The sequence below is a fragment of the Callionymus lyra genome, chromosome 2 (assembly GCF_982586985.1).
Source record: "Callionymus lyra chromosome 2, fCalLyr1.hap1.1, whole genome shotgun sequence".
Taxonomy (NCBI): domain Eukaryota; kingdom Metazoa; phylum Chordata; class Actinopteri; order Syngnathiformes; family Callionymidae; genus Callionymus; species Callionymus lyra.
The window spans coordinates 13,443,999-13,470,567 of NC_141819.1; the positions used below are offsets into that span (position 1 = coordinate 13,443,999).

Consider the following 26,569-nt stretch of genomic DNA (forward strand, 5'->3'; position numbering starts at 1 on the left):
GTGGGTCTACAAGTCTAACACATTTGTGTCAAACTACTAGATAACTACTTGAAGGGCTTTGGTGTAATGGGATTATGAAGGGTTTGAATGTGGTGCCAATGGGCACTAAAGGGGTTCAAAAATATCCATCCATCCATCCATTTACCAGTTATAATAATATATATTAGGTTATTATAGAATTATGTGTACCAAATCTATGGTAGCCCTTAGAGTCACATGGTGCCCTTGTAGTAGCTTCCTAAAAAGTTGATGACCCCTGCTCTAGTGGTTATATGGCGCAACTGCGTGTCACCCTTTACACGACGGTTACAAGCCTCGACTTTGTGCGTAGAAAACATTGTAAACGTTGACACCCCAGTCATACCTGGCTTAATGTTCTTTTTAAATAAGACTGTAAGACATTTTATTGATTCAAAGCCTTTAATAAAAGCCTGGGAGACAGAAGACCAGACGAGTGAGCCGAAAGAATTACATTCAGGCTTACGCTCATATCGAGGAGAACGCCAGGGAAATGATCGTGACTCACTGAATTGGCAGCTACCGATGCCAGATCCAGTTGAACCACCTTAACAACTGGGTAATGAAATAAGCCATCAGCTCATCAATTCGTTTCACCGCTGGATTCAAACCGAAGACCATCCCGTCGGTCGACACCAGCGAAGACGGAGGTTGAGGTTAATAAGAGGAATGTGCGGCCATTTTCACAAGTGTGATGACCGTCTCAAGCAAATGGAATGACTCTGACTTCATGAATCCTCTTCTCACTTTCAGGATCTTTTCTAAGGATTAAAATATAACTATTACATTTTCATTCGATCAGCAAATGTAAAAATTGCGGATGATTAAATGAAAATAAGTGAGAGCGTATGCATCCCCCAAGGAGCTCACTTCAAACTCCAGGTCAAAAACACAGCCAACCAATCGATAAAACAATCTTTATGATTTGAGATATAAGTGGAGTTTCCTGCTCTGGGAATTGAACTGATCCTGTGAAAGTGTAGTTTTTTTAAGTACTCAGCCGCGAGCGACGCTTTCTCAGCTTCGTTATAGAGTTTTTCTTTAGCAAACTTACAGAAAAAGTATTTGCCCTGAACAACGGTTTTAATGAAACATAGGGCTGGACGGTATGACAAAGTTTTCATATCGGTTTTACGGTATTTTTTTCATGCAAGAGTTCTTACACATATTTTCTTCTAATAAGAAATCAATTACTGCAGTTTATTGGCCTTAAATAACCCAATTAAAATAACCAAATTACTGTCATAAAGACTGTGTTTTTTATGTCCAGACACAAGTCAAAGCATGAGCCCTTCAAATGAAGGTTGCCAATATGGTGGCAGTAGTAAAGTAAAGATGAGAATGATAATGGTTGCAGTCAAATATTTTATTGTACATAGTTTGCATGATGAGTGCAGTTAACCATCATTATCATCTACGGAATTTTTTATCTCGACCCACGGCTTGCTTTATTTCTCATAAGAAGTCCCTTTAGCGTCTTGAAGTGATGACTCAGACAAAGATTTAGAACTCCTGGTACTTTAAGGCTGTTTTTTTCCGGCTAAGGTGGTGAAGCTAATGCTAGTGTTGTCATCGCCCAGGCTACCACTCTTGGCATTTGTAAAAGATAGTGGTTTGGTTCGGGTCCAAACTTTTTAAACCGAAAAACTTTCACACCAAGGCTGTGGCTCCTTTTATTGTATTAGGTCCTCTGAGGCAACAACGTTTGCTTCGCTTTGAGAGCTTTCGCCGTTTTGTTAGCCATCCTAGGTCCAAAACTTGTGTTGTTGGTGTGCAAACGTTCCGGATGTTGTTTGGGCTACTAACTGGTATAGTGGTATAAAAAAAATTCATATCATATCATATGTATGAACCGGTAAACCACACACGCCTTAACATCACAACTTTTTTTTTAACTGATGGCGCCACCTACTGGCCTCTAAACGACATGATTCAGTTTCATGAAGCTTCCTTAGCACATCACTACTGTATAGCTCAAACACAACATAAAATAAATACAAATAAATATCCAACATTTGTCAAGAAAGAAAGATACAGTTTAAGTGCCTTCACTTGCACATTAGAGAATGAACAACATACACTACAACTAAGGTTGTAACGTTTTCTGGCAAAAATGGTAAAAGTTTTTTTTTATAAAAAAAAAAAGGTGATGATCTTGCTCTGGCAAAAAGAGGTCACCATGAGTTATCGACTGAGGGTGGAGTCATGGTTTAGTCGTCTTCATCATCGGTTTCTGCCTCAAATTAATTAAAAGTGATTTTGTGTTTAACTCTGGTTAAATAACGGCTTAAACTGCTGTGTGACGTCAGGGAACTCCATAGGGAGTCAACTCTCCGCTGAATCCAAATTAATTCACAGCAGTCAGTTAAAATAATACACAAAATACAGAAACTTAGTTTAGTTGGAGTAATAACAATGGAAAAAACTTTACTAAATAACTTTAAAATCATGTTGGTCATGCATCAGACGAGGAAGTTTAAGAACAGTGAAAGACAACTCTCACCAGTGTTTAATAAATCCAGCATGAATCTGTATCAGTCTTCTTGTGTAATAATAGAGAGATTTTTAATGAATTGCAAAAACAGAAGCTTTGTTTAAGATAACTAGTTATTCTGAAAAATGTCCCCAAAAATTATCTTTCAAATGATTACCTTTGAGTTATTTTTTGTAAAATATTTTCCTTCAAAAAATGTTTCGATGGATTTGTTTAACCAGTGACACATAATGTAAGTAATTTTCTTCTGTTTTTTTTGTGTTTGTTTTTAGATAAAGTTGTGGATCTAATGTACTATGATGAACAAATGGAAAGTGTGGGTAAACATAATAATAATATTATATTATATAATTAAAGTTAATAAGTATAAGTTAAAGCTTTGATTTAAATAAAAAAGTGCAGTATCGATCTACTTAACTACAAACTACACAACAATGAACACCAAACAGAAAACCTTATATCATGAAAATTAAGTTAAACAAGTTGTAATTCTATTTTGCCTTCACCAAACTTTACTTACCAGCCATTACTGTTTCTGCTTTTTTTTTTCCATTCAACCTTATTTTCCTACACTTTCGGAGAAAGCTCCACGAAGTTTCCCATCATAACCAAATCTTTATCTTCCAGAAGCAGCTGGAGAACGCACGACTAATCTTAGCTCTTGAATCTTAACCAGGTCTGAGGATGCTACCACCGTAGGATTCAATAATAAGAGTTGCTTAATAATTCAATAGACATAGGATTTTAATGAGCCCATTTCACTTCACTCGCCTCATGTTACGAGACAAGAAAAAGTTTGTAACGCATGGAGATAAAAGAAAAGTTTCAAGATGAATGTAAACATACTCTCTGATCAATAGCTAGAATGCATTCATTTATTTTTACGAGCACTTTCTTGATGATAAAAACATGACATGATGATAAAGGCCTGTAGGAACATCAGAGAGTCTTATGAGTTCTATAGGATCAATGACGAAATCGTACTTAAATCAAACTTTAAAAAGAAAATCCCTGTTTTATCGACCAAAGAGTCAAACACATTCGTAATCCAATCATATTCCTGTTTGAAATCTGACTGTGAAGCTGGTGATATATAATTTTATTTGATACTTAATACCGAGACTAATTCAATAATAATAATTAAAATTGTTATACTGCAAAAAAAACGATTTGTTCCATTGCATGTTTGGTACTGTATGCACTTAAGCAAGATACTGTGCAAACCTCTGTAATGTATTTAATTGCCAGAGATGTTTATTGTCTCCTATCTTTAGTCATTATTGGTCTGTCTGTTTATTTTTTTGGGGGCTTTTTTTAACATAAGTAGAGTAAATGCATGGAGAGAAGAAAGTCCTTTTTGTAGGTAGCTTTCAACCTCCAGTGTTAAAAGTATTTCAGCAATATTGGAGATACAACTTCATTTTTAGTATACAAGTATATTTGAATTAACTCGTTTCAGTGTTCTAGTGGTTTATGTTAAATCAAGTTCTGCGTTGCAAAAACTAAGGAAACCTTATCGGGCTTCATATTTAATAAAAACATATTATGGAAATGGAACAACGTATATGGAAAATATGTTTTCAGCAACTGACATCCCAGCATGCATTGGTGCATTGGTGGATGTTATTTAACATGGTATGTTGATGATGAAATGGTGTGTATTTAAAGTAATATTTGCATTTGTTCTATGACATTATTGATATTTAAGTGTCTTTTGGGTTTTTGTAAGAAGGTAAAAGTGACTGCTTCCTGGTTAGAGTCATATACAAGGAATTATTTCAACTTTGTATTGTTGTGATACAAAATAAAACGTGTTTGTTTACCAAAAGATCGGAAGAAAAATCTTTTCAACGAGTTTAGTATGAATTGTTTGATTTTGTTTTTCCAAGTATCGTGGACGATGTCTGGAGACAAACAGTTGCAGATCAGAACTGACTGTTGATGCTCCTTTAAATCAACACAGAAGGTTTTACAGCTCAAATAAAATCAGCCATTTTTCCTGCAATATATTACATTAATCGCCTCAGAACATAACTTCCTTCAATTGTACTCAAGTCCAATCGTCAAGGTCCCGATACGTCAACATCTATAGACCTTTACAGCCGTCGACCTTCAGCTGCTGAGTCAAGTGTTTGCTGCCAGTGATTATGTTAAATTCATGTTATGTTATTTGGATATTGTGAACATGTAAAGACGTCAGTTCCTGATGAATGTAAACACAGTTTGAGTGGATAAATCCTTCCAGACCTTCAGCACATTTTGCTGTAATAAATAAAACACTCTGCTTTAAAAGAGGAAGATTAAGACTCTACTACATACTACATACTGTAAATCACTAAACTCCAAGCAAAATATACATTTCAGTGTAGTTATAATAGTATGTAATATGAAATTATGTTAAATATGAGCATATTGGTTTTAAATATTACTTCGAAAGTTACCCATTTGCTATCCAGATCATGATTTTTCAAATGAAATATAACTATTTTATTTTATTATTTATATGACATTTATTGTGTGTCTCTTACTTTATTTTGCGTTTTATTTTTATTAATCTCTTTTTATTTAATTCGTATTATTTTGTATATTTATATCACTATCACACCAATACCACAATCAAATCAGAAGATTCTGACTCCGGAAAAACAATATAAAAATAATAATAAAACCTTTAAAAGTAACATTTTCATTATTTTATTTTATGGAAAGCAGTGATAATTAAATCTCCATTCAATCTAATGTGTACAATCGTCAAAAATGTCACCTTAATAACATAAAATGACAATTGTTATTATTATATAATAGTTGTAGTCCTCATAATAGCACCTTTTGTCCGAGGCAGCATTGTGTACTTGACAACGCCATGTCTTATTAATTTTTTTAGATTAAAATGAATATGAATTGTAATCATGGTACGAGTGAAAAATAATGCCGCCGTGCTCAATGATAATGACGTTGATTAATTTAGCATCAGTGTTTCATCTGTTTGTTCCTTCACAGCTTCATTAATCAACTCGCAGATCGAGACCATTTATTATGAGACGCACATACAATAAAGACGCATCTTAGCATTCAGGACTTTCACCGAGTTCTTATCAATCCGGGCCCAGTGATCATCAGCAGAGTTTTAAATAAAAGCTTGTTGTATGTTTGACATTAACAAGAGTTTCCATGAAAACAATTAAAAGTAAATTCAAGTTCACATCAACCTCTACCACAACCAGTGTTAGGATATGATTACAAAAGTGCAGGGTTTACTCCATCATTTGAGTCTATTTACTTATGACGACGGAAGATAATGAATGCGAAAGCAAGCGAAGCAGTTATGGATTTTCGAGGAGCCATTAGCCGAGCCCATGAGCTGCGTGAAATGACCAATTATACAAATCACCAGAAAATTACTTCAGGTTTTGTTACAGTGAGTTTTTCTTTGTTTTGTTTTTTTTAAACTTTTTTTTCTCATAATGCAATATTCCGTCTCAACATTACTCAAGACATATTGATTGGGTATTTTCCAGGTCAGTGCCCTGTACGCCGTTGCATCGGAATTGAACACACAACCGTAAAAAGTGTCCGAATAACATGGTTGACCTATTGCGCCACTTTCATTCTAGAATCCATCGTAAAGGGAAATGATCAAGTCCGCTGTGTGCACTAAGGAAATGGAACCAGACTTGCTGACCCGTGGGTGCATTTGTGGGAAGTCATTCAACAAACTGATATTTAAGGTTAAGTAGTTTCTATGTAGCAGTGGTAGAAGATTGAATTCATCTTTTATGTTGAATTAATCAAGGTTTTGGAAGATGCAAATCGCCCTTTAAATGTGTGAACCAGTCGTGACCAGTGGTGACTTGACAATTTCTACACTAATATTAATAATCAATACTTTTTCACTGTTGTATCCAGAACACATACAATAATATGTCTATAAAAACTTGATTCATGATGATATTCTCTTATAAAATAGATATATTTTCATAACTTTTATAGCGTTTATTTCCAGTGGTGAGAGAATAATAAAAGTAACTCGATTATTTATTCATATGTTGTACGACGTTGTGTGAAAAAATATTGATACAGTAATATGTTTGAATTCTTTGAGCTCTAGTATAATATCAATATATACTTTAAATTCCTTATTTTTCCTTTGTGAATGTAAAAAAAAACGTATTTTACACCTCAACTACTACAGATAGGGCCACAAAAAAAATATATAAAAAGTTGCTTTCAAGCAAATAGTTTTAGTCAAAATGTGTATTGTAATTTAATTTAGAAAAATACTGTGTTATTTATTTATTTCTAGATAAATGTGTAGAGTATCACAATATTTAATAAAATGTAATTTGATGATTGTTTTGGAAGTAGTATTGCAGTTTAAAACAGAACTGTCAGAATAAACACAGGAACACATAAAGAGGTATTAAAATTATGATTACAATGGTTTTATTTGTATTGCATTTGTTTAATGTATTGATGAGATGATGATAACATTTTGTTATAAAAGGGAAAAACAGTCATAATATGAAGATACTTTTTTATGATTTGACTATAAATGAATTGAATTAATAACAATATTTCAATGAGTTTATAAATTGGCTGCCATTAAAATGCCGATGGCTAAAAGCATTAAGTACTAAAAGCATTAACCTACTCATTTAAAAAACAAACAGCCCTACTGTGTGTTCACTGTCTCCAGACTCTTGGACAAACTATACTTTCTGGTCAGGTTTTGAAGCACTGAAATAATACATCAGATTTGCTGTGATTCGCTCTCTCGACTGACTGCAAATCCCACACGGTGACGATCACTCTCAGACATTTGTTGTTGCAGTGCTGCATGAGAATCACTTGTTTTTTGCTTCCTTCTTTTCCAGTTTTAATAAAGACAGAGTCTGCCAGTAATGCTGAGCAACCTGTCCTCACGCTTTATCGCCACAATCTCGTCTGAGAATAAAAACCTGGTTGAGAGCAGACGTGCAAATCCTACAATATTACATTTCTACGGGGTTTTTCTGGGACATATCGTGCCCACCGCATCCGTCTCTTCCAATCTGATACATTGATATAAGAAATGTCGGTTAATTTGATTTGGGCAGGACCTGGCTCCTCAAGAGTCAACTCAAACAGAAGGAGAATTGAATCAGTCTAACAAAGGATCGTAAAACAATCGAGGTTGGCGGAGAAAATGTGTTTAGGGATTTCAAGAGTTGGAACCAGTCCTTACGGAAAATGAAATATTCATATTCAATCAATTATCGGTTAGTAGCCGTTTTATAGAGTCCTGACAGAGAGAGATCCCTGGACACCGCCGGGGAAGAGAGTGCTTTTACTGCTCTTACGTATAGTCCCGTCTGGACATTAACAGCCAAACCCATCTTTAAAACAAGGCTCAAGTCGTTTCGATGAATTGAAATATATGTGTTCGGAAACAGCTGTATATAAAGACACACTGGAAAAAAACGGTGCGAGGAAGAGCTACACTATGGAAAAAAAAATGTTCCTCTGAAGTAGAAATGTCAAAGACCAAAAAGACCAAAAGTTAGTTTCATAAATGAGTATAATGATACTTCTATGGAAGTGTTTTCTAAAAACTTTTTCAAAGGTTTATTATAAGTGGTTCAAAACTTTTTCTTTGGACCTATTGGAAATAAAAGAACACATATTCCTATCATCATATACTTTATACCGAGTAAGACATCTCGCTTTTCAGCGGAATATATATAAAAACTGTGCAGACAAAATGAACCGAATTTCAGTTTTAACAAAAGATACAAATTGTGTTTAGTAGCTGTAGAAGTTTTGGCAGATTGGCAAACCTTTTGATTGAAAAAGTAATCATTGTCTTATTGTAATTTAAAGCCATATCATTTATATTTAATTCACATCAAAAGTCAATCAAAAGTGTTTTTTTCTTTTTTATCCAAAAAATTAGTTCTTGGTAAACATTTAAAATACTTTAGTAGACATTTTTTTTCCATCTAAGTAAAGTTCTATTTTGCACTATAGATAAATCAAGTGAATTTGTTAAAACGTACATACATATTTCAATCAACTTATATTTGAATCCATTTCACTGCAAACTAGAAGAGACAATTGCTAAAAACATAAATTTAAAGCGATATCTTTATCTAATGGTAAATAAACATGACTACAACTAGATTCATATAACTTTGAAGAATTTATTGAGCTTTATTTATTGTTTTGAAAATGAATAAATACTGATATTGTTTAACATGGCTATGATAATTCAGTTTCATAAGGTCCATAGATTACTTAAATTTCAGATTTCAAATACTTAAATGAACTCTGAGAAAAGTACCAAATAACATGAATCAAAGAGAGATCTGAACATAAGATTTTTAATGTGACCAGTGGCGACTTAAACATTTCTACACTAATATTAACAATCAATCCTTTTTCGGTGTCTTATGTAGAATACATACAATAATATGTCCATAAAAAATTGATTTATGCTGATATTGTTATATAAAAATATATATAATTTCAGGCAGATTCCTGTATATAACTTTTAATTCCAGGGTGGTGAGAGAATAATAAACGTAACTCGATCATTTATTTATATGTTTACTTAAATCTCACATTTCAAATACTTAAATGAACGCTGAGAAAAGTACCAAATAACATGAATCAAAGAGAGATCTGAACATAAGAGTTTTAATGTGACCAGTGGCGACTTAAACATTTCTACACTAATATTAACAATCAATCCTTTTTCGGTGTCTTATGTAGAATACATACAATAATATGTCCATAAAAATTTGATTTATGCTGATATTCTTATATAAAAATATATATATTTTCAGGCAGATTCCTGTATACAACTTGTAATTCCAGGGTGGTGAGAGAATAATAAACGTAACTCGATCATTTATTCATATGTTTACTTAAATCTCACGTTTCAAATACTTAAATGAACGCTGAGAAAAGTACCAAATAACATGAATCAAAGAGAGATCTGGACATGAGATTTTTACTGATTCCGAGCTAATTAAAACTCAGACGTTAGCTTTGTATTGGATGCCAACCCGGTGGAAAATGCCGTCGCAGTCAGCAATTTCCCTTGTTGTGTGGAGGAGCCGCGAATTACTCTTCCTTCAGGGCTGCAATAAACAGATAGAGCAGACATCGCTAAGGAATCCATTATAGCATAGAGCAGCATTTTCTACCTCAATTTATGCTTTTACCTCCTGAAATGTAGCACAACCCACACAGCTACATTGTGTGTCGGAGCCTGCTGGCGCCTACTCAACATGTCAACCAGAATTGTGGGCTACGGTGAGAAGGGCTTATGTAAATGTAGACTCTAGTCCCATCCGTGGCATGTTCGTCTCATGGCCGGAGTAAAAATGGAACAAAGGGAAGAGGCTTAATGTCAAATGCAAATGCTAAGTTAGCTTCAGGTTTATGTTCGTCTTAATGATTTATTTAAATGCTTGTTCCACTTGTTCATCATTTATTTCTCTATGGTGCAATTTAAATTAAGCTCTGCCATGTTGGAAATTGGTATGAAGCATTTTTGATTGAATGTTTGTTTAAATGATGGATTGATTGACTTTATTTTTTACAAAATCTGCCTTCTTATTTAATGTTTAGCTAATGTGAAAACCCAACTTCTGTGGCTCAAATGCACTCCATAATGCAGTAATTCTCTCATCATGACCATGTTTTGAACGTATTACTTTATAAAGTTCTCCCCCGCCTAAATCTGGGCGAACGAGAGGTTACGAGAGCGGAGTCTATTATGGCGTAATAATGGCTTCACTCCTCCTCCAGCCAGCTGTAATCACACCCCGCTTTGTTTACACAACAAGTCCTTTGGAGGTGGAGACCTCCTGGATTGATGACCCGTGGTGACAAACCCTTGATGTTTGACCAATCAAAGCAGAGTGGGTGTGGTTATGGTAAACATGAGTTTACCGTAGAGTGTTTGAGATTAAGATATTAAGGACGGTTTGGCCAAGTCAAAATGATCAACCTTCTTAAAAACAGCCAAACATACATTGAATATGAGCCACTTATGCACAACATTAACACAAATAACTAAGTACATATTGTGTCCAGACATCAGAGTAAACACACTCTGTCTGTTTTAGGTTGACGCAATCAGAACACTTCACACGTTTAATCCAGTTATTTTTTAAACTAAATCTGCTTTTTCAAATTACAGCTGGTTGATCCAATTCTATATTTTAGGCGCTGACTTGATGAGCAAAAGAAAGTCCAATCAGCTGGACCTCTACAATCGTCTCCAGTACTTCAGAATGTCATTCATTTTGTAAATTAAAATACCATATCTGAAAAGAATAAGGTGGTCATTAAACCACTTTTGGGTTGTTGTAAGGTGAGGCATGGTGAGGTAAGGTAAGGTAAAACTTTATTGTGATGTACATATGGAGTATCTCCATCGTTAATATACATTTCAGTGTAGTGTATATATACATTTCAGTGTAGTGACTTTTATTTATTCGTTTTACCTCAAACTGACACCAAAGCCAGTTTTTGCAACTGGCTGCAGTGTTTTTTGTTACATGTCATGCAATCTACCTTCACTTCCTTTGTAATTGTAGCTACAGATCGACGTTTTGAGCAGAGACTGTTTAGCCTATAGACGGGTAAACAATCAAAAACAAACGTTAGAAAAAGATTTACATCATTACAGTGTTTGTAGATAGTGAAACTAGTTTCCTTTTTTGTTTTTTTTGCTAAGCCTTTATATGACCTCTGGTCTATCTGCAACTGGCCTCAAGCGGAAACTCAGTGAACTTTGGCTTTTAGAACTTTTACATCGGCTTACTTTTGATACCAGATGTCAACTGCCAGATGCTAGGGGGAGAGATTTCCTACTGCCATGACACGTGCAGTAAAACCCCCAAAATTTAATTTAGCTTTACATGACTTACTGCTTACAATACTGGAATAGTTTTGGAATGAATTTGCAGAGATACTCGACTGTAGTACGTCTACCCTCTTCTAAATCCTTAATCATGAAGCACTTCGATTTCTCCGCTCCATCAATCTCATCGAAAACCATCTTCTACACTCATTTTGGAAGGACCTAGAATAGAGCTCACAAGATCCACATGGGACGAGGCCGTCTCATTTCTCATTCATGATGCTATATCTTTTTCATATGATGGGATTTGACCCGCCTCGCGATCCGAGGTTTGGGTGGTAGAGGCAGCAGTCCACACAAAAGCCTGAAGACAGAGACTCTCTGGGGAAACCTACTTTAGCTAAACACACAATCCAAAACAGCGAGTGCCAATGGTGAACTCTGCGGGAAGAAAAAACACTTTTGATGCTACTTTAAGTTCTTTAAATCGCCATAGTCTGTGGCTCTACCAATAAATCAAAAAGCTTTGTCTCCACCTGGATAAACTAATAAGGGGTCCCACTTACTGAAGACACTTCATCATCGCCTCAATAATGGAAAACTTTTCAACCATTGCCTACAACCTTTAAGCTTCCATCATATTTTCATTTGGTACATTAAGGCACTACTGAAGAGGAAAGTTTCTTTTTTTTTTAAAGAAAATAATTGAATAACGATGTTTTAGCATTGATAGTTTGGGTGAACTATTAAATAGGAATGTCCCTGTACCTATGAGGGGTCAGTTCACGGATCAGAGAACAGTATCAGATCATCAAGGAAGCCTGGGTTTTGGTCCAGCTCGTCACAGTGGAACCCAAGGCAAGTTAAGTGAGCACCATCGTAATACGGGTATTACCTGGCTCTCCTACCAAAATGGCCAAAACTTCTCAACCCATTCCTGCGGGAGTGTCAAGTCACCCTGTGCAGGGCACTCATTGTACCTTGTTATCCTCTTCTTTCACTCATCACGTATCTTGACTTTAGGTTAGGGAAGAAACTAGTGATGGGTTGATGAGGTTGAAGCAGTTGTGTAGAGAAGACACAGTTTCAGACAATGTATTGCACTCCAAGTGAGAAAAGGATGTTATTGAATTAGTAGATTAAAGCCAAAGTTTCGATGAAGCAGAGACTGGGATTATTTTCGAGACAGCGTCGCAGGGTGATGAATCTTTCAACCGATTTATCTGTATATCTTTGATAAACATCTATCTTCATATTTAGTTAATGTGTTGTGTATTTTGGGATAGTTTCCCTGTGAATTTAAATTTTCTCTCTCTTTATATTATTATTATATTTCATTTTAACTACATAACAAACCTATATTAATGATAACAATTGATTTGGCCATATTTATTCCTTAACCATCTAACATTGTACTATGATGGATTCATACGAAAGAGCCCCAAAATATCATCGTAATGGCCAAAAATAGCCCGCAAGTTTGGATCATCTGATTTAAGTTTGGCCTTTTAGCTTAAGTCTTTCTTGACCACAAATCAAAGTCTTGAATTATAAAAGATTCATGATAACATTAAAAGACACTGAGAACCTTTCTTGTGTTCCCACTAGTATTCCTGTGTCAGGTATCAAAAATCTAATCTGCATTTTAACAGTGGATGATTTTATTCAACCAACACTTCAAAATGTCCAAAACCATTGAGGACCACTTTAGGTTTGGCGATGCTCAGTTCAACAGCTCAACTTCAGATGTTGATTCGTGAAACACATATCGCCGTCCTCGACTTACCACCACAGAAGTGGCAGCTCTTGAAACGCGAATCAATCAAAACAAATTAAAGCAAATTACGAAAACAATACAAGTACACATGATACACGACTTTTGTTGGGTCGGGTTTTAAGGTCTTCGTCAGAGACGCGCAATTAAAAATGCAAAGTGAAGCGTAGCGGCTGATTATTACAGTCGCTGTCGGCCGGGAGAGTCGAATGTGTCCCAGTCGAGTCAGATCAGAGGCGAGGATCAAATATGTATTCTAGTCTTCCATGCAGCCTTTTCAAAGGTCACACATCCCATGGATTCACATCTCAGTGGAGGAAGCTTATCAAAGCCATTTTGTCCAGTCGTCCAGCCAAACCAAACCACGTCGACTGATATTCTCACCCACCTACTGTGACCTATGAAATAAAAATGGTTCGAAGAAAAGCCGTGCTTCTCCGCGAAGCATCCGACCACCGACGCCGCTCTCATGTCACGAATTGGGAGCTTTCAGAATGAAGTTAATACGATTTCAAGAGCTAAATTGAAGATGGCATTTGGCTTCTGAATTCATTACCAATAAAACTACTTTGGTGTCACTTCTATTTAAAATCCGTCTTCACTTCAACCGTGCCGACCGAGTGAGGAGTCAGAGTCCCACGATATTTCGAATTTAATTTGCATGGGAATGTAACATCTATTAAACCTACACTCATTATTCTTTTGGGGGTTCCCTTGTCAAGGGTTGCCACGGCCAGTCAGCCTCCTGTTCCTTAACCTTTCTTGATCGTATTAGTCTCTTCATGTCTTCAGTCATCACATCCATGAACTTCATTCGTTGCTTTTTTTTTATTAAGGGAACCTAATGTGAAAACCCAACTCTCCTGAGGGCAAATGTCCTCGCCAAGAATCCCTAAACACGCCCATGTATTATTGTTGCGCCGCCTCCTCGCTGCTAATAAGTAGCCGCTAACACAAATGGCTGGTCAGATGTCTCTCAGTCACATAGCGTGTTTTTTAAGATTGCAAGAATGCCACGTCCCTGCACAAACTCCCCAAGGAAGGTGGAAAAAGACAACAATGGGAAGATTTTTTTGTTTCCAAGTGGCCAGCGAAGACCTGCGTTTGGGTCATTGTATCTGTGCCCGATCCACTTATAGGACTACTGCTTTATTAAAAAGCCTCAGTTTGACGCTGGATTCGCCAAACGTTTGCTTCTGAAACATTCATTTATACTGAGTACAACAACATTTACTAATTGGTTAAGTACCAACATGTTAAACAAAATAAATATTATTAAACATGGTGAGAGTTACATCTGCCCTTAGGTGTTTCGAAATGTGTACATTAAGCAGCAAACCTTATTTTTATTATTGTTTTTTTTAGTACAAAACGGGAATTTCAGGGCCGAGTTTGAAATTAACGTGAAACCTTGAATGCAACTCGTGTTTTTGTTGATGGCTAACATTTTATCTATTTTGTTTAGGTCTCACGCATCACTGAAAGGGCACCAGTTGGCAGAGGTGTGGTCTGGTCATAACCTACCTTTGACCCTTGACCAATCAGAGCAGAGTGGGCGTGGTTGCTTGGACGAGATTTCGTCTCGGCCAAATCAGAGCATTTTAAGTGGGCGGGGCTTAAGCGTACTTACTAATGTAAATATCAATGCCTGAGATGAATTAAATGAGAGTTTTGTGCAAAAAGAAACATACTGATGAGTATAATAGAGGTCCTAGAACAATTTAAGAGACACTTAAATCATCACCCTAGGTGACCTGTAATGGAACATCTTTTTCTAACCTACATCGTCCTCATTGTGAGTAAGCTCCCGTGTCCACTTCACCCTGTCCTTATGGTTCAAATGGTCCTTAAGCTGGAGGAGGCAGCATTGCAATTGTACAATCCCCACTGTGATCCCCAAGTCCAAATCCCATTTTCCAAAATATAGGAATGACTTTATCCAGAACATAGCATTACCTTGTCCTTCCAAAGCAACCCCGGGGAACCCTCATCCTAAAGTCCAAAGTATTTTAACATGACCTGCAGAAACGCCTTTCAACCACGGGATCCTTCACGCTGACGATATTTGATTGTTGCTTGTCCTAAAAATATGAATGTATTGCAGACAGAAAAGTGTGCGTTGAATGTGAAGAACTGGCCTTTTGTCCCATTTGTATAGAAGAACCAGGGAGGTTTCCTTCTGGATTTCATTCTTGTAACAGTAAATGTACCCCCTTCACGTTGCGATGTTCGAGAAAGAGCCAGAACACGGTAATGGTGTGAAGCCTATTATTACCTCTTATGAATGAAACTTTGACAACCCTTGTTTTTTTTTTTCCTAATGCTCATACTTGTAAGTGCTTCAGAGTTGAACAAACCTGCTCCGCTGGAAGGTAACTGCAACACAATACCATCACTTAGAGCAAAGTAACCACCAGCAACTTTTGAAACTTTTGTTTGCGCTGCAGCAGTCAATTATCACCTCCATGGCTGACTCTTGTTATTGAAGGCAAGTTCATGTTGATGAAAAATAAAGTGATTACATTGTGCTGGTGTTCCATTGTTCCATCTGGATTTAGAAGTGTTTTAAAGGCCAATTTGTTTTCTTTTTACTTGATTGGCTTCTACAGTATAAACACTGCTGATTAGATGTTTTAAAATATTGAAGTGGCAATCGTACTGTATTGTTATTCTACAGCACTGTATCATTTATTTTCTTTATTTTTTTCAGTTTTGGTTTATATTTCCTTTGTTACCATTGTTCTTTTATAGTTTGTAGTTCAATACTGTTTTTTTATTTACATACAAATATTGGCAGCAATCATCACGTCCTACACAGCTAAAGGAACGTTGAAATCCAGCAAGATTCGGCGATGACTGAGGACAAGAGGATACAATCGACTCTTAAGGCTGATGTCTGGACATATTTTGGTTTCAAAATGAATAAAAGTAGTAGTAAATTCCGAAACGACAGTCTCAAGTACTCGACCATGCTACAAATGGTTTCTACAGTATCGATACATATTGCAATATATCGGAATATATCGTATCAGATTCTTGTCAATACACAGCCCTACTGCTGATCAAATACTTCAAAATAGATTGTTTTGCATTTGACAGAAGTTAAAAACTACGTCCTGCATAACAGTTTCAAGACCTTTCAGGAATCACAGACGTTTGTTTGTTGATTTGATTTTACGCTGTTTTATGAAGTAAAATTAGCTCCTTGATTGCTGCATACGCTTTCTTAGGGCTTTTATGTTTCAAGCACTTCACCACTGTGATTATTCAATCGAGTAATCAACACATAATGACATAAAAATCAAATAATACGATAAATAAATTAAATAATAGCAAAGCTTGGAAGAGGTTGTAAAAAATAACCAGCTACAGTTAAGGTGGGTAGATAATCTGTTATTACAGTACATTTTACAAGGTTTTTTTTTTCAATTCAAATGATGGAATTCGTTAGATAAATTAATTTTATGTACTACACACATCATCTACAGAGGCTTTTGTTCGTTGTATAAGACGTATTTTAATTGTTGAGAAGATTGCGTTACGAACGATTAGTCAAAGCAACAACAATGAATCTATTATTTTTATGAATTTAATTATTCAATCAGCATTTGATTACTCGTCTGAGCTTCTCTGGTTCAAGACTCCATGTTGAGAAGACAACCTCGTACTCTCAGAGACAACGTTTGGTTAATATGCCTCATAAATCTGGGGAAATACATTTTGGAGAACAGACACAGGTGACCCTCGGGGAACAGTTTTTTTTGTTTTTCAGAGTAATTGCACATCCACTACAGTGGTAGACAAAAATAATGTACAGGGATGAATAGAGAGGCGGAGATAATGAGACAAATAAAAGTTAGCCAAAGGCTAAAACAATATTGAAGTGTATGTTGGTGTCGATGTGACTATGGTGGAGACGAGGAAAGACTGTTGTTTGCTGCAGACAGTATGGAGCGTAAAATAAGATCGTAAAGTCTTGACTTTCTCATTATGATTTAAAACATGTTTAATTATCAGATCAATTATCTCCTGTAAGACAAGATTACATCTCGAACAATATAACTGTCCCTCCTTTCCCTTTACCCCGGAACCAGAAAACACTTCCACGACCGTCACATGACGCATTCACTGACCTGCGTAAAAACCCTCAACCTGACCGCTGCGAAATAAATTACCTTTGGTTCAGTATATTACTGACAAGGGTGGGGACACAGCGTAGTCAGAGGAGCTGTAAAATGTTTTACGGGTCGAGTATCCATTAAGGATTTCATGTTTTTAAAATGATGCAAGTGTTTGAAAATAAAAATATTTTGTGGAATTTATATATTGCGGGGGGGATTTTCAGAACGTAAGGATTTAATTTCATATTTTAATTTTTTAAGGCAATTTAACGTCTTTATTTAAGCTTGTCTTAAAGATATCTTAACTTGTATCAACAGTGTCTGTTTGTACAAAACTCTCTTTTCATTGAAATATTGACATTAGAAAATGATCTTAAGCCCCGCCCACTGAAAATACTTTGTTTTTCTGGAAATTAAATCTGGTTTACCATAACCACGCCCACTAAAAACACTTTTTCAGGAGACCCTTGTTCATCAGAACCACACCCACTCTTCTGTGATTGGTCAAGTATCGAGATTTATTACCACGTCATCAATCCTGAAAGTCTCCACCTCCAAGGGACTCGTTGTATGAACAAAGCAGGGTGTGATTACAGCTGGCTGGATGAGGAGCGAAGCCATTATTACATCATAATGGACTCCGCTCTCGTAACCTCTCGTTCGCCTGGATTTCAGACCGAGGTGAACTTTATAAAGTAAGGGTTTTGACATTAGTTGCCATCTTAAAGAATCAAAATTATGCTCAGTGAAATTAAAATAATTTTAAAGACCAACAAATGTGGTTATATGCAAGTAATTGAGAAGCACTGGTGAAGAGTAAGACTCAACATGTGGTGCAATAATACCACTGCATAGATTCTGCTGTCACCCTATTATACTTACACACTCACCAAATCAAATAATTTAACCATAAATATTTTAAAGAAGCGTGGGAATATCGACGCACACTAATCTAATAGCTTCAAATGTGTCTTAACCTAATGGTAACTGGGCAGCGGCGCCAAAACAGCAGGGGGTATGTTCCTCGCTCAAGGGTACATGAGCGCGAGGTTGATAAAGATGAAACAACCTCTATTGCGTGAGGATTTTTCTTTTTGATAATTTCTCTGTAAATTAAATTTCAACAAGGCACTGGTATTTTAAGCTCATTAAGACCCAAACATTCTGGCAGCGACTCTTCTCTTCACAGCCAGTGAATGCAATCTGTGCATTAAAAACGCTTTATTGTTTTGATTCCAAGCTCAAATTAGCACGTTTTTTCACACGCACCGAATGTTTCCAGTTTAAATTGACAATTATAAGTGTTGTGTGTCAACACATACTAGTTTTAAACATGCTTCGATTTAATTTTTACATTTAACTTTATTCCTTTTACATTGTTTAAAATGTCTAATTAGGGGAAAAAAAGCACAAATAAAAGTGTCTTAAGATGTTTTTCTTGAAGGAGTCAGTAGATCATCAAACACAGAGGGAGAGGAAGATCGTTCCAAAGCTTAGGAGCAACTAGCAACTAGTTTAGCAGATCCACAGACCTCAAAGCCCGAGCTGGGGTGTAAGTCTGGATCAGATCAGTGATGTAAGGAGGAGTCTGACCATGAATAGATCTGAAAGTCAGAACCCGAATTAAAAAAATTATCCTGAAAGAAACTGGCAGCCAGTGAAGAGTTTTAAGGATCGAGGAAATGTGAGTTCTTCTACTAGAGCAACTCAGAATTCTCGCTGCAGAGTTTTGTATTAACTGGAGGCGAGGCAGCTCCTTTTTGTTTAGACCTGAAATAAAACTTTTACAATAGTCCAAACGAGAAGACACAAACGCATGGATTAGAAGTTCCAGATCGTGTTGTGACACCATTTTCCCAAGCTTAAAATTAGGTTCAATATTTACATTTTACTCCCAACAGCTTGAAGACGAGTCTGCAGATCAACACACCTTTGCTAACAGGTATGCAAGTGAAGTATTTTTAAAGCACAAGCGAAACAAAAATAAGACTTAAGAACTTAACAAAGCGACAATGTGTGCTTTTGATATATCGTGGCAGAAGAAGCCGCAACAACAGGAACGGCTTTGAGGGTAAAAACAAAAGAAAATGTTCCGTGTTCTTAAATCCTTAATCCGTCTGGAGTCTGAGTTATAACTTTTTTTTTTTACTATTTATTCAGTGTTTATGTTTAAAGCATCCTATCTTTTAATAAGGCATAACAAGTTGGAGAATGAGTTCACTTGTTCCTTTGTGCGAGTCCCTTGAACTCTAAGGCTGCGCGAAACAAACAGCGGCTCTCGTCTGACAGGTATCAAGACGGCGGGCGATTATACACCTTGATGGCCCCTTTCATTTGGCCGCCATTAATTCCTTCCCTTGCACACTTCAAAGTGTGGACACTTCAAAGTGGAACGAGTGACCGCCACTCGGACGCCGAGGACGGCTCTTTTGATCATCTTCAGAAAAAACTCCCCTCGCAGCAATCACGCCGGAGAGGAGACAGTCAGGAGATAAACGCAGTCGTCCTCGCCGCCGTCAGATCGGCAGATAATCCATTAATATTGAAATGAGGGCACAACACAAGTGGCAGCTGCGGTAATGGGGTTTAGGGGGAGCCAATGACGAAAGGATTAGTTTTTATTATTAGTCTTTGTGTTGATTTTTGTCTTATTATTGGTATATTAAGGCCAATAATCTTCAGATTGAGATTCATTTCTGTTAATAATATTAACATGTTTAGATAAAACAGATATGAGCAGTGTGTCTTGATGTTGTGCGACTTGGTGACACAATAAAAACTATCTTTCATTCATTTACATCGATTAAAACGAGACGTGATTTAATTTCTCAGCATTAGATTGTCATTGTGAGTTCAATAATATAGGCACATTTTTGGTGCATTTCGTGGGACAAATTTGTTCAGGCTTTTCCTTGATTTTCTGTGATGTTCTCAGTTTTATCTTGACCTTTAAAGTATATATTTTATTGAGTATTGTTTTGATTGTTTAAGCGCTTTGTGACCCTGGTCTGGAAAAGCGCTATATAAATATAAATTACTTACTTACAAATACAATTCATAGAAAACAATGGAAAGGAACGGAAACACAATATGGTTTAGACTTAAAGGTAATAATACAAGAATAATAAATACGTTTCTTTTTGGTTTTGGGATAAAAAATATACAATTTAAAAAAGTTAAATAATAATTCATGCGTGTCAATAATATAAACATACTTAGAGCAAACAAACTGTTGAATGCTCACTTGTTTAACAACATTTTAGTTGTCAGTCAACAGAACTGTCCGTGAATACACTTAATACGCACTTTAAACATGAAAATGTAATGTTATTTATTAAAATATTCTATTTTATTCTTAAATGATATGAAAGAAAGGTTGATAAAAATGAATAAGATGGACAAAAAGAAAGAAGAAAAAATTGAAATAACTGTAATTCCTTAATAAAACAGCAACTAATTTAAAATGTTTGAAGGAAAACACAAAATATGTTTTAGACATTCTAAGCTGAGAGACTTTAGAAGAGTCAGAGTGTTTCACCTAAATCGGTCTACAGGTCTGACTTCCATATCAAATTAATTTTTTTCTTGAACTAGGAATGATCATTGAGGAAAAGACGAGACCCTATGTCAATTAAAGATGGTAATACAAAACTAATACAAGGCTATAGGTGGTTTACAAAATAAAAACTATGCTAAAATAATTGATATCAAATAAAACAAGAGAAAAATCACAACAAAATCACCACAAACTCATGTTTTCTGCATCAGATTGACACGGTGCGTTCAATGACGAGGGAACAGTTCTAGTGCATTTAACTATGTGGGACAAATACTAATCAGGTATATAAGGCTATAATAAAGGAATAATAAAAAAAAAAGGTTGTGGTTTTGGAAAAAAAAAAAAAAGTTAAATATAATTCAGGATTTAAATTTTAAAAAAATTAGAATGCCCTAATAGTCACCAAAATACATGGTGTGGTGTGTGAATATAAATCCAAAAAAACGACTTCAATTAGTTGTATTATTTGAATTTCAACTTAATTGAAGACAGTTTACACACTATTCTATCCAAGTACACAATCCACCTTTCACTTTTCAATCTTCACACCGGCGAAAAATAGAAAAACCGGTCCTTTCCTGCCTTCTCCAATTGATTCTATTCACGGCTCTTTCCCTCCCGATGGTGCAGCCGTCCTCTTATCCATCTGCCTGTTCATTTGCATCGCCGTGTGAGAAGTTCACTGAACTCACCTAATGGGGTTATGTGTCTCCAGGAAATAGCTGGCTCAGGTTTCCCGCTGGCTGTGCAGATGAGCGACACGTTGCTGCCCTCGTTTACCGTGATGTCAGAAGAAATGTCGTATATCTTGGGAGGAACTGCAGAGAGAGAGAGAGAGACACAGTCACAAATAAACACATGCGTTTCTTTTTTCATTTGATTTCAATTTTTCAAGTGTCAATTTAACCATGTTTCAGCTCAATTAGCAGGAAAGGGACTAAAGAAATATGTCCGGAGAGACATTTCTAGCAGATTATGAATCAGAAAAAAAATAAATCAAATTTAATAAAGTTGTTAGTCGGATCAGAGTGTTTTCATGACACGAAAAGGGATTCAATCCAATATAGGGAATAGTCGAAGCAGAGGAAAGATTCACCGTCTGATTCTGAAACAACCTATTTTTAACGTGATGTATCCAAACAAGGGAACCAACTCAAGTTATGCATTTTTCCCCTAAAAGTTGGGCAAAAATACATGAAAATGGGGCCATATTTTTTTTTGATAACAGGTGTTAATCTATGTCAAACTGTTGAAAAATAAATCAAAGGTATCAAGAGATTGTCAATACAGATGTTGGAGGTGCTAAAATGAACATCTGGATTTTTGAAGGATTGTCAATGTGTGGAGTGAGTAAATCAAATTTCAGAAGTTCTATTTGGTGGCTTTTATTGTGTACTCTTACTAATACAGACATGAAAAACAAACCACATTTTTGTCTTTAACGTGAAGTCTTGTTTGATCGTTCGAATATTATTTGATAATATTAAAAACTATATGTTTGTAACAGTTCATTGTTTGTCTAAAAAAGTAATTATTAATTAATTTAATTGCAGTTTGGAAATGATATGATGTGCATGTATGATTTATTAAAAAATATAGTAATTTTAAGGTGTACAGTTGTATAATATTAACTGTTACACTGCAAACACAGGACAAATGGGATTGAAGTAAAAAAGAAAATAAAAGTTTTAATTCTAGTTCCTTGTCATGTGTGTTTAAATGTAAACAGGGATTTAAATTGGTCGTAAAATTTGTTTAACCCAAAACAGAAAAAAAAACAACTTATTTTTAATTTAATTTATAAGTAACACTATATAGAAATATAAAGACTTTCCATGTATTCCAAAGCAGTGTCTTTAAAGTATGACACACACAAGTGTAAGTATAATGAAGCAACCGAAAAGTTTGTGGTGCGACATGAATTCAAAGCGACACACACTCGACTCTACTTGCTATTCTCCAGAAATACACCGACACCTCTTGATTCTGACATCAATACCTTCGCTTGGTATTCTATCTACAAGTTATAGATTGTTGTTCTCCACACCTTCAGGGGTCTGTCTGCGTGGGTTCTGAGCAGCTCGGACCGGTTGGTTCATCCTGGAGTTATGAAGAATCTCTCTTTCAAGTCTCATAACGGTGAAAATTGTGGATAAGAAGATATTTGTGTATATACCTCAGTCTCCTGAGCGGTGGCGGCTCGCCCATAGAGGGCGCCCACTCCTGCTGATTTGGCTGTGTTTTTCTGTGTGGAGTCTGTATGTTCTCCCCCGTGTTACGGGGGTTTACTCCGGGCACTCCGGTTTCCTCCCACAGTCCAAAAACATACAGAGGTTTATTGAGATCTTGTGGAAATTGTCTGTAGGTATGAGTGTGTGCGTGAATGGTTGTCTCTGTTAGGGTGCTGGCGTCCTGTCCAGGGTGTCTCCTGCCTCTCGCACTATGATACTGGGATAGACTCCAGTCTCCCCGCGACCCCCATAATGGATAAAGCGGTAGAAATTGAATGAATCAATAAATGATGTCTTATGTCCTGGTGCATAGAAAGGTTTTTAATAACTTTACAATAGTTTCTTTTTAATAATTTAGTGTATTTAGTAGTTATTATTATGTTTCTGTTGAGGAAGGTGAAGTCTTGATTCACGAGCCCCACCTAAAAAAAACATTTCACCAGCCACCACTGCTCCTGAGTAAGCTAAAGTTTATCAATAAACTGATGATTTTCACCCAATGTTATTACCTCTAAACAATTAAAGATTTTAACATTTCTCTTGCATCATTTATGATCAAGTTCAAATGAGCTCAGAGGGACATCTGTAGCTCTTGCACAAACCAGTAGAAACCAAAAGAAACAAGGTCAAGTTCACACAGTGGACAAGAAAGCATGAGCCTGTACAGTATTTGTTATCAACCGCCAGCCTGAAAAGCCATTTGTTGTTACCGGGCCGCTCAGGATTTTTCATTTATTTCAAATTCATTTCAGTTGCATTGATTATTGCCGTCTGAGAGATGTTGCATTGGTGTTTCCTCGCAAGCGTGTTCCTGTCAAGTTCACTCAATTGTGTTCTATAAATTGTACAGTTGTGACAGCTAAGACAAGGAGGGGCGCAGGGAAAATGCTTTCTATCTTCTTTCGCTGCTGTAATTGCAAAATGTTTTTGTTTTTTATCTATCGATCGATAGATCGTTCTATTGTTCTATCCATCGTTCTATCCATCCATCCACCCACCCATCCACCCACCCATCCATCCATCCATTTCTCTATCTATCACACTCTTAACTTGATAAAGGGTAAAAAATAAACTACTAATAAGAAACTAACTTAAGGCTCCTGTTGCAGCCCACACTTTTTTCGTCTTGCATTTTGTATCTCAGTGCGGACATTAACCCTTGTGTCATCTCAGGGTCAAGGTGACCCAAAGGCCCCGAAAACAAATGTGTTCGTGGTATCCCCTGTGTGGTCTCTGGGTCAAGGTGAACAACCTCCCTGGCTCCCCTAAATACATACACGGTGGTGGAAGTCGTTCATCTTTTCCCAGAGACAATACAAGGGATACCACAAACACATTTGTTTTCGGGCTTCCGGGTCACCTTGACCCTGAGCTAACACGAGGGTAAAACCTTCTCCGCAGAGCCATTAAGGTTGGGCTACAGGGTTCAGATTGTAAACTGAAACACAACCAAAATGTTTCCAATTGTTCCCTGTTTTTAAAGTATTTTCCAAAACTGCCGAAAACAAAACGTCCTTGGCAGAAAAAAACCCCAAACAATGTGCAAAAAGACTATTAAATTCCAAGTCAGTAGGCATCGATTCCGCCAGGTCTGTCATTCAATCCATTAACATTGATGTATCTCCTGTTTTTCTTCTTCGCAAAAGCTATTTAGAGAAGAAAAACATGTTGGCAATGAATCAGCACATCGTTCAGACAAGCCAGAATCTCTACAAAACACTGCATTATCAAGCCAAACTAATCAGTCCCACATGAATAAGGAGGTACATCTCTGAGCACTTGTTTCTTGAACTTTGATTCTTCTCATCCAGGAACTTTTTTGCATTTCATTTTTTTCCAACATGCCTCATTATTGAAAAATGTACGCCATTGTCGGCCGACGAAACACTGGAGTGACAATCGAGAGAATGGCCGGTAGAGTGCTGATCAAAATAAATAAATAAAGGATTTATCCTGAATCTGTTGGAACCAGAAATGTGTATTGGTGTAGGAGGATGGAACGTGTTTTTGTGCGGCGGAAAGGGATTGCAATTACTGCCGCAACCCCACAGCTATGCTTTGCAGCCTTCCGTTCCTCAGCAAAATACAGATAAGGACATGTTACAGAACTGAACGGCAAGCGACAATTTTAAGAAATCCCAGAGTCAAAAGCTAATTAATCCTCTTCAAGGCTACTTCTGTTGAAGATTGCGTTTGGCTTGAAGTGATGCTGAAAAATAACTATTTGCTACAGAACAAGAATGGCATTGATAAAAAAAATTAACTTCTAAACCAACTACAGAAAGTTTCCAACAAATTAACTTTTACAATCTAAGGACCCGTAGTAAAAACAAAGGACCGTTTCTGTTTTTTTTTGGTAATCACTTTGGCTTTTTTGATCAGACAGATGGTTCTTATAATGGACGTAGTAGCGTCACTCGTTTGTTACTGATCCTCGGTTTTAAAATCCAAGCCGCTTTTGTGGTCTTCTTGGAAACACAGCACAAAGCTGGTCAACGGGTGGAGTTTCAGGCAACTTATAGAAATTAGCGCTGATGCCTTAAGTCGAATTTTGAACCAGGCTTAATAAAATAAAAAGTCGTGTACGGCAGGGGTCCCCAACCTTTTTTTGCACCACAGATTGGTATGATGTCGACATTATATATTCACGGACTGACCTTCAGATAAAAACAGTAAAGATGAAATTGTAGAGTTTGTTTTTCGCTCATTTTCACTTACAGGTTCATTTTCAAAACTTGACTCAAACAAGCGTCTTGATGTGTCAAGAACGACAAGTTTATCTTACTTTGGAGACAATACGATCTTTCTTTAAAACCAAAACACATTCCATACAGTAATAATCAATAATACATGTTGTTTTCTTTCTGTGTGGCCTCGTACCAGTCCCCGCTTGTGGACCACTTGTGAACGTGAGTTGTAGTCTTTCTGAAGCCCGCCTCATGAAGCCTGTGTTGCATATTTCGAGCAAACTAAATGGCCATTGACTTAGATTTAAAAAATGACCGTGATTAATCCGTTTTCCCTGATTCATCACCACTAATCGTATCTTTTATTCAAACTCTAATAATATTAAAAGTAAAGTGTACTTATATTACAATAATATTCTGCCATATGAACTCAAGTGTTGCACAACATGTGTTGTAAATCCTATTGATGGGTTGATGAGGCTTCATGAAACAACTGTGACTCTGCATCATGATACTAGTGATGAAGATGAATCTTCATGAAACAGTGTCATGTTGTTTAGAGGTCAGTAGGTGGCGCCCTCAGTTTAAAAATGATGTTTCATAAGAACAGTTGTTCAAAACAAAGGAAAATAGTGCAGAGACCGCCATCTAGTGGACTCTGAAAATTATGACACTGTTTCATGAAGCTTCATCAGACCATCACTACATGATAATTCATTTTGGAGGATACTAGATGTCACATTAAGTATAGCCTGATGAAGCTTCTTTAACTAGAGGTCAGTAGGTGGCGCAATAAGTTTAAAAAGGATGTCAAGTTTCATTAACAGTTGT

The 26,569-nt window shown here is 36.4% G+C and overlaps 1 protein-coding gene across 2 annotated transcripts in view; it reads right to left on the minus strand.

Moving 5' to 3' along the window:
* negr1 (neuronal growth regulator 1) overlaps window positions 1-26,569 on the minus strand; it is a 187,715-nt gene that overhangs the window by 88,507 nt on the left and 72,639 nt on the right. For both annotated transcript variants that reach the window (XM_087783591.1, XM_087783592.1), the window contains exon 3: window positions 21,513-21,638. In XM_087783591.1, the coding sequence (XP_087639717.1) occupies window positions 21,513-21,638 (126 nt within the window). The remainder of the gene's footprint in view (window positions 1-21,512; window positions 21,639-26,569) is intronic.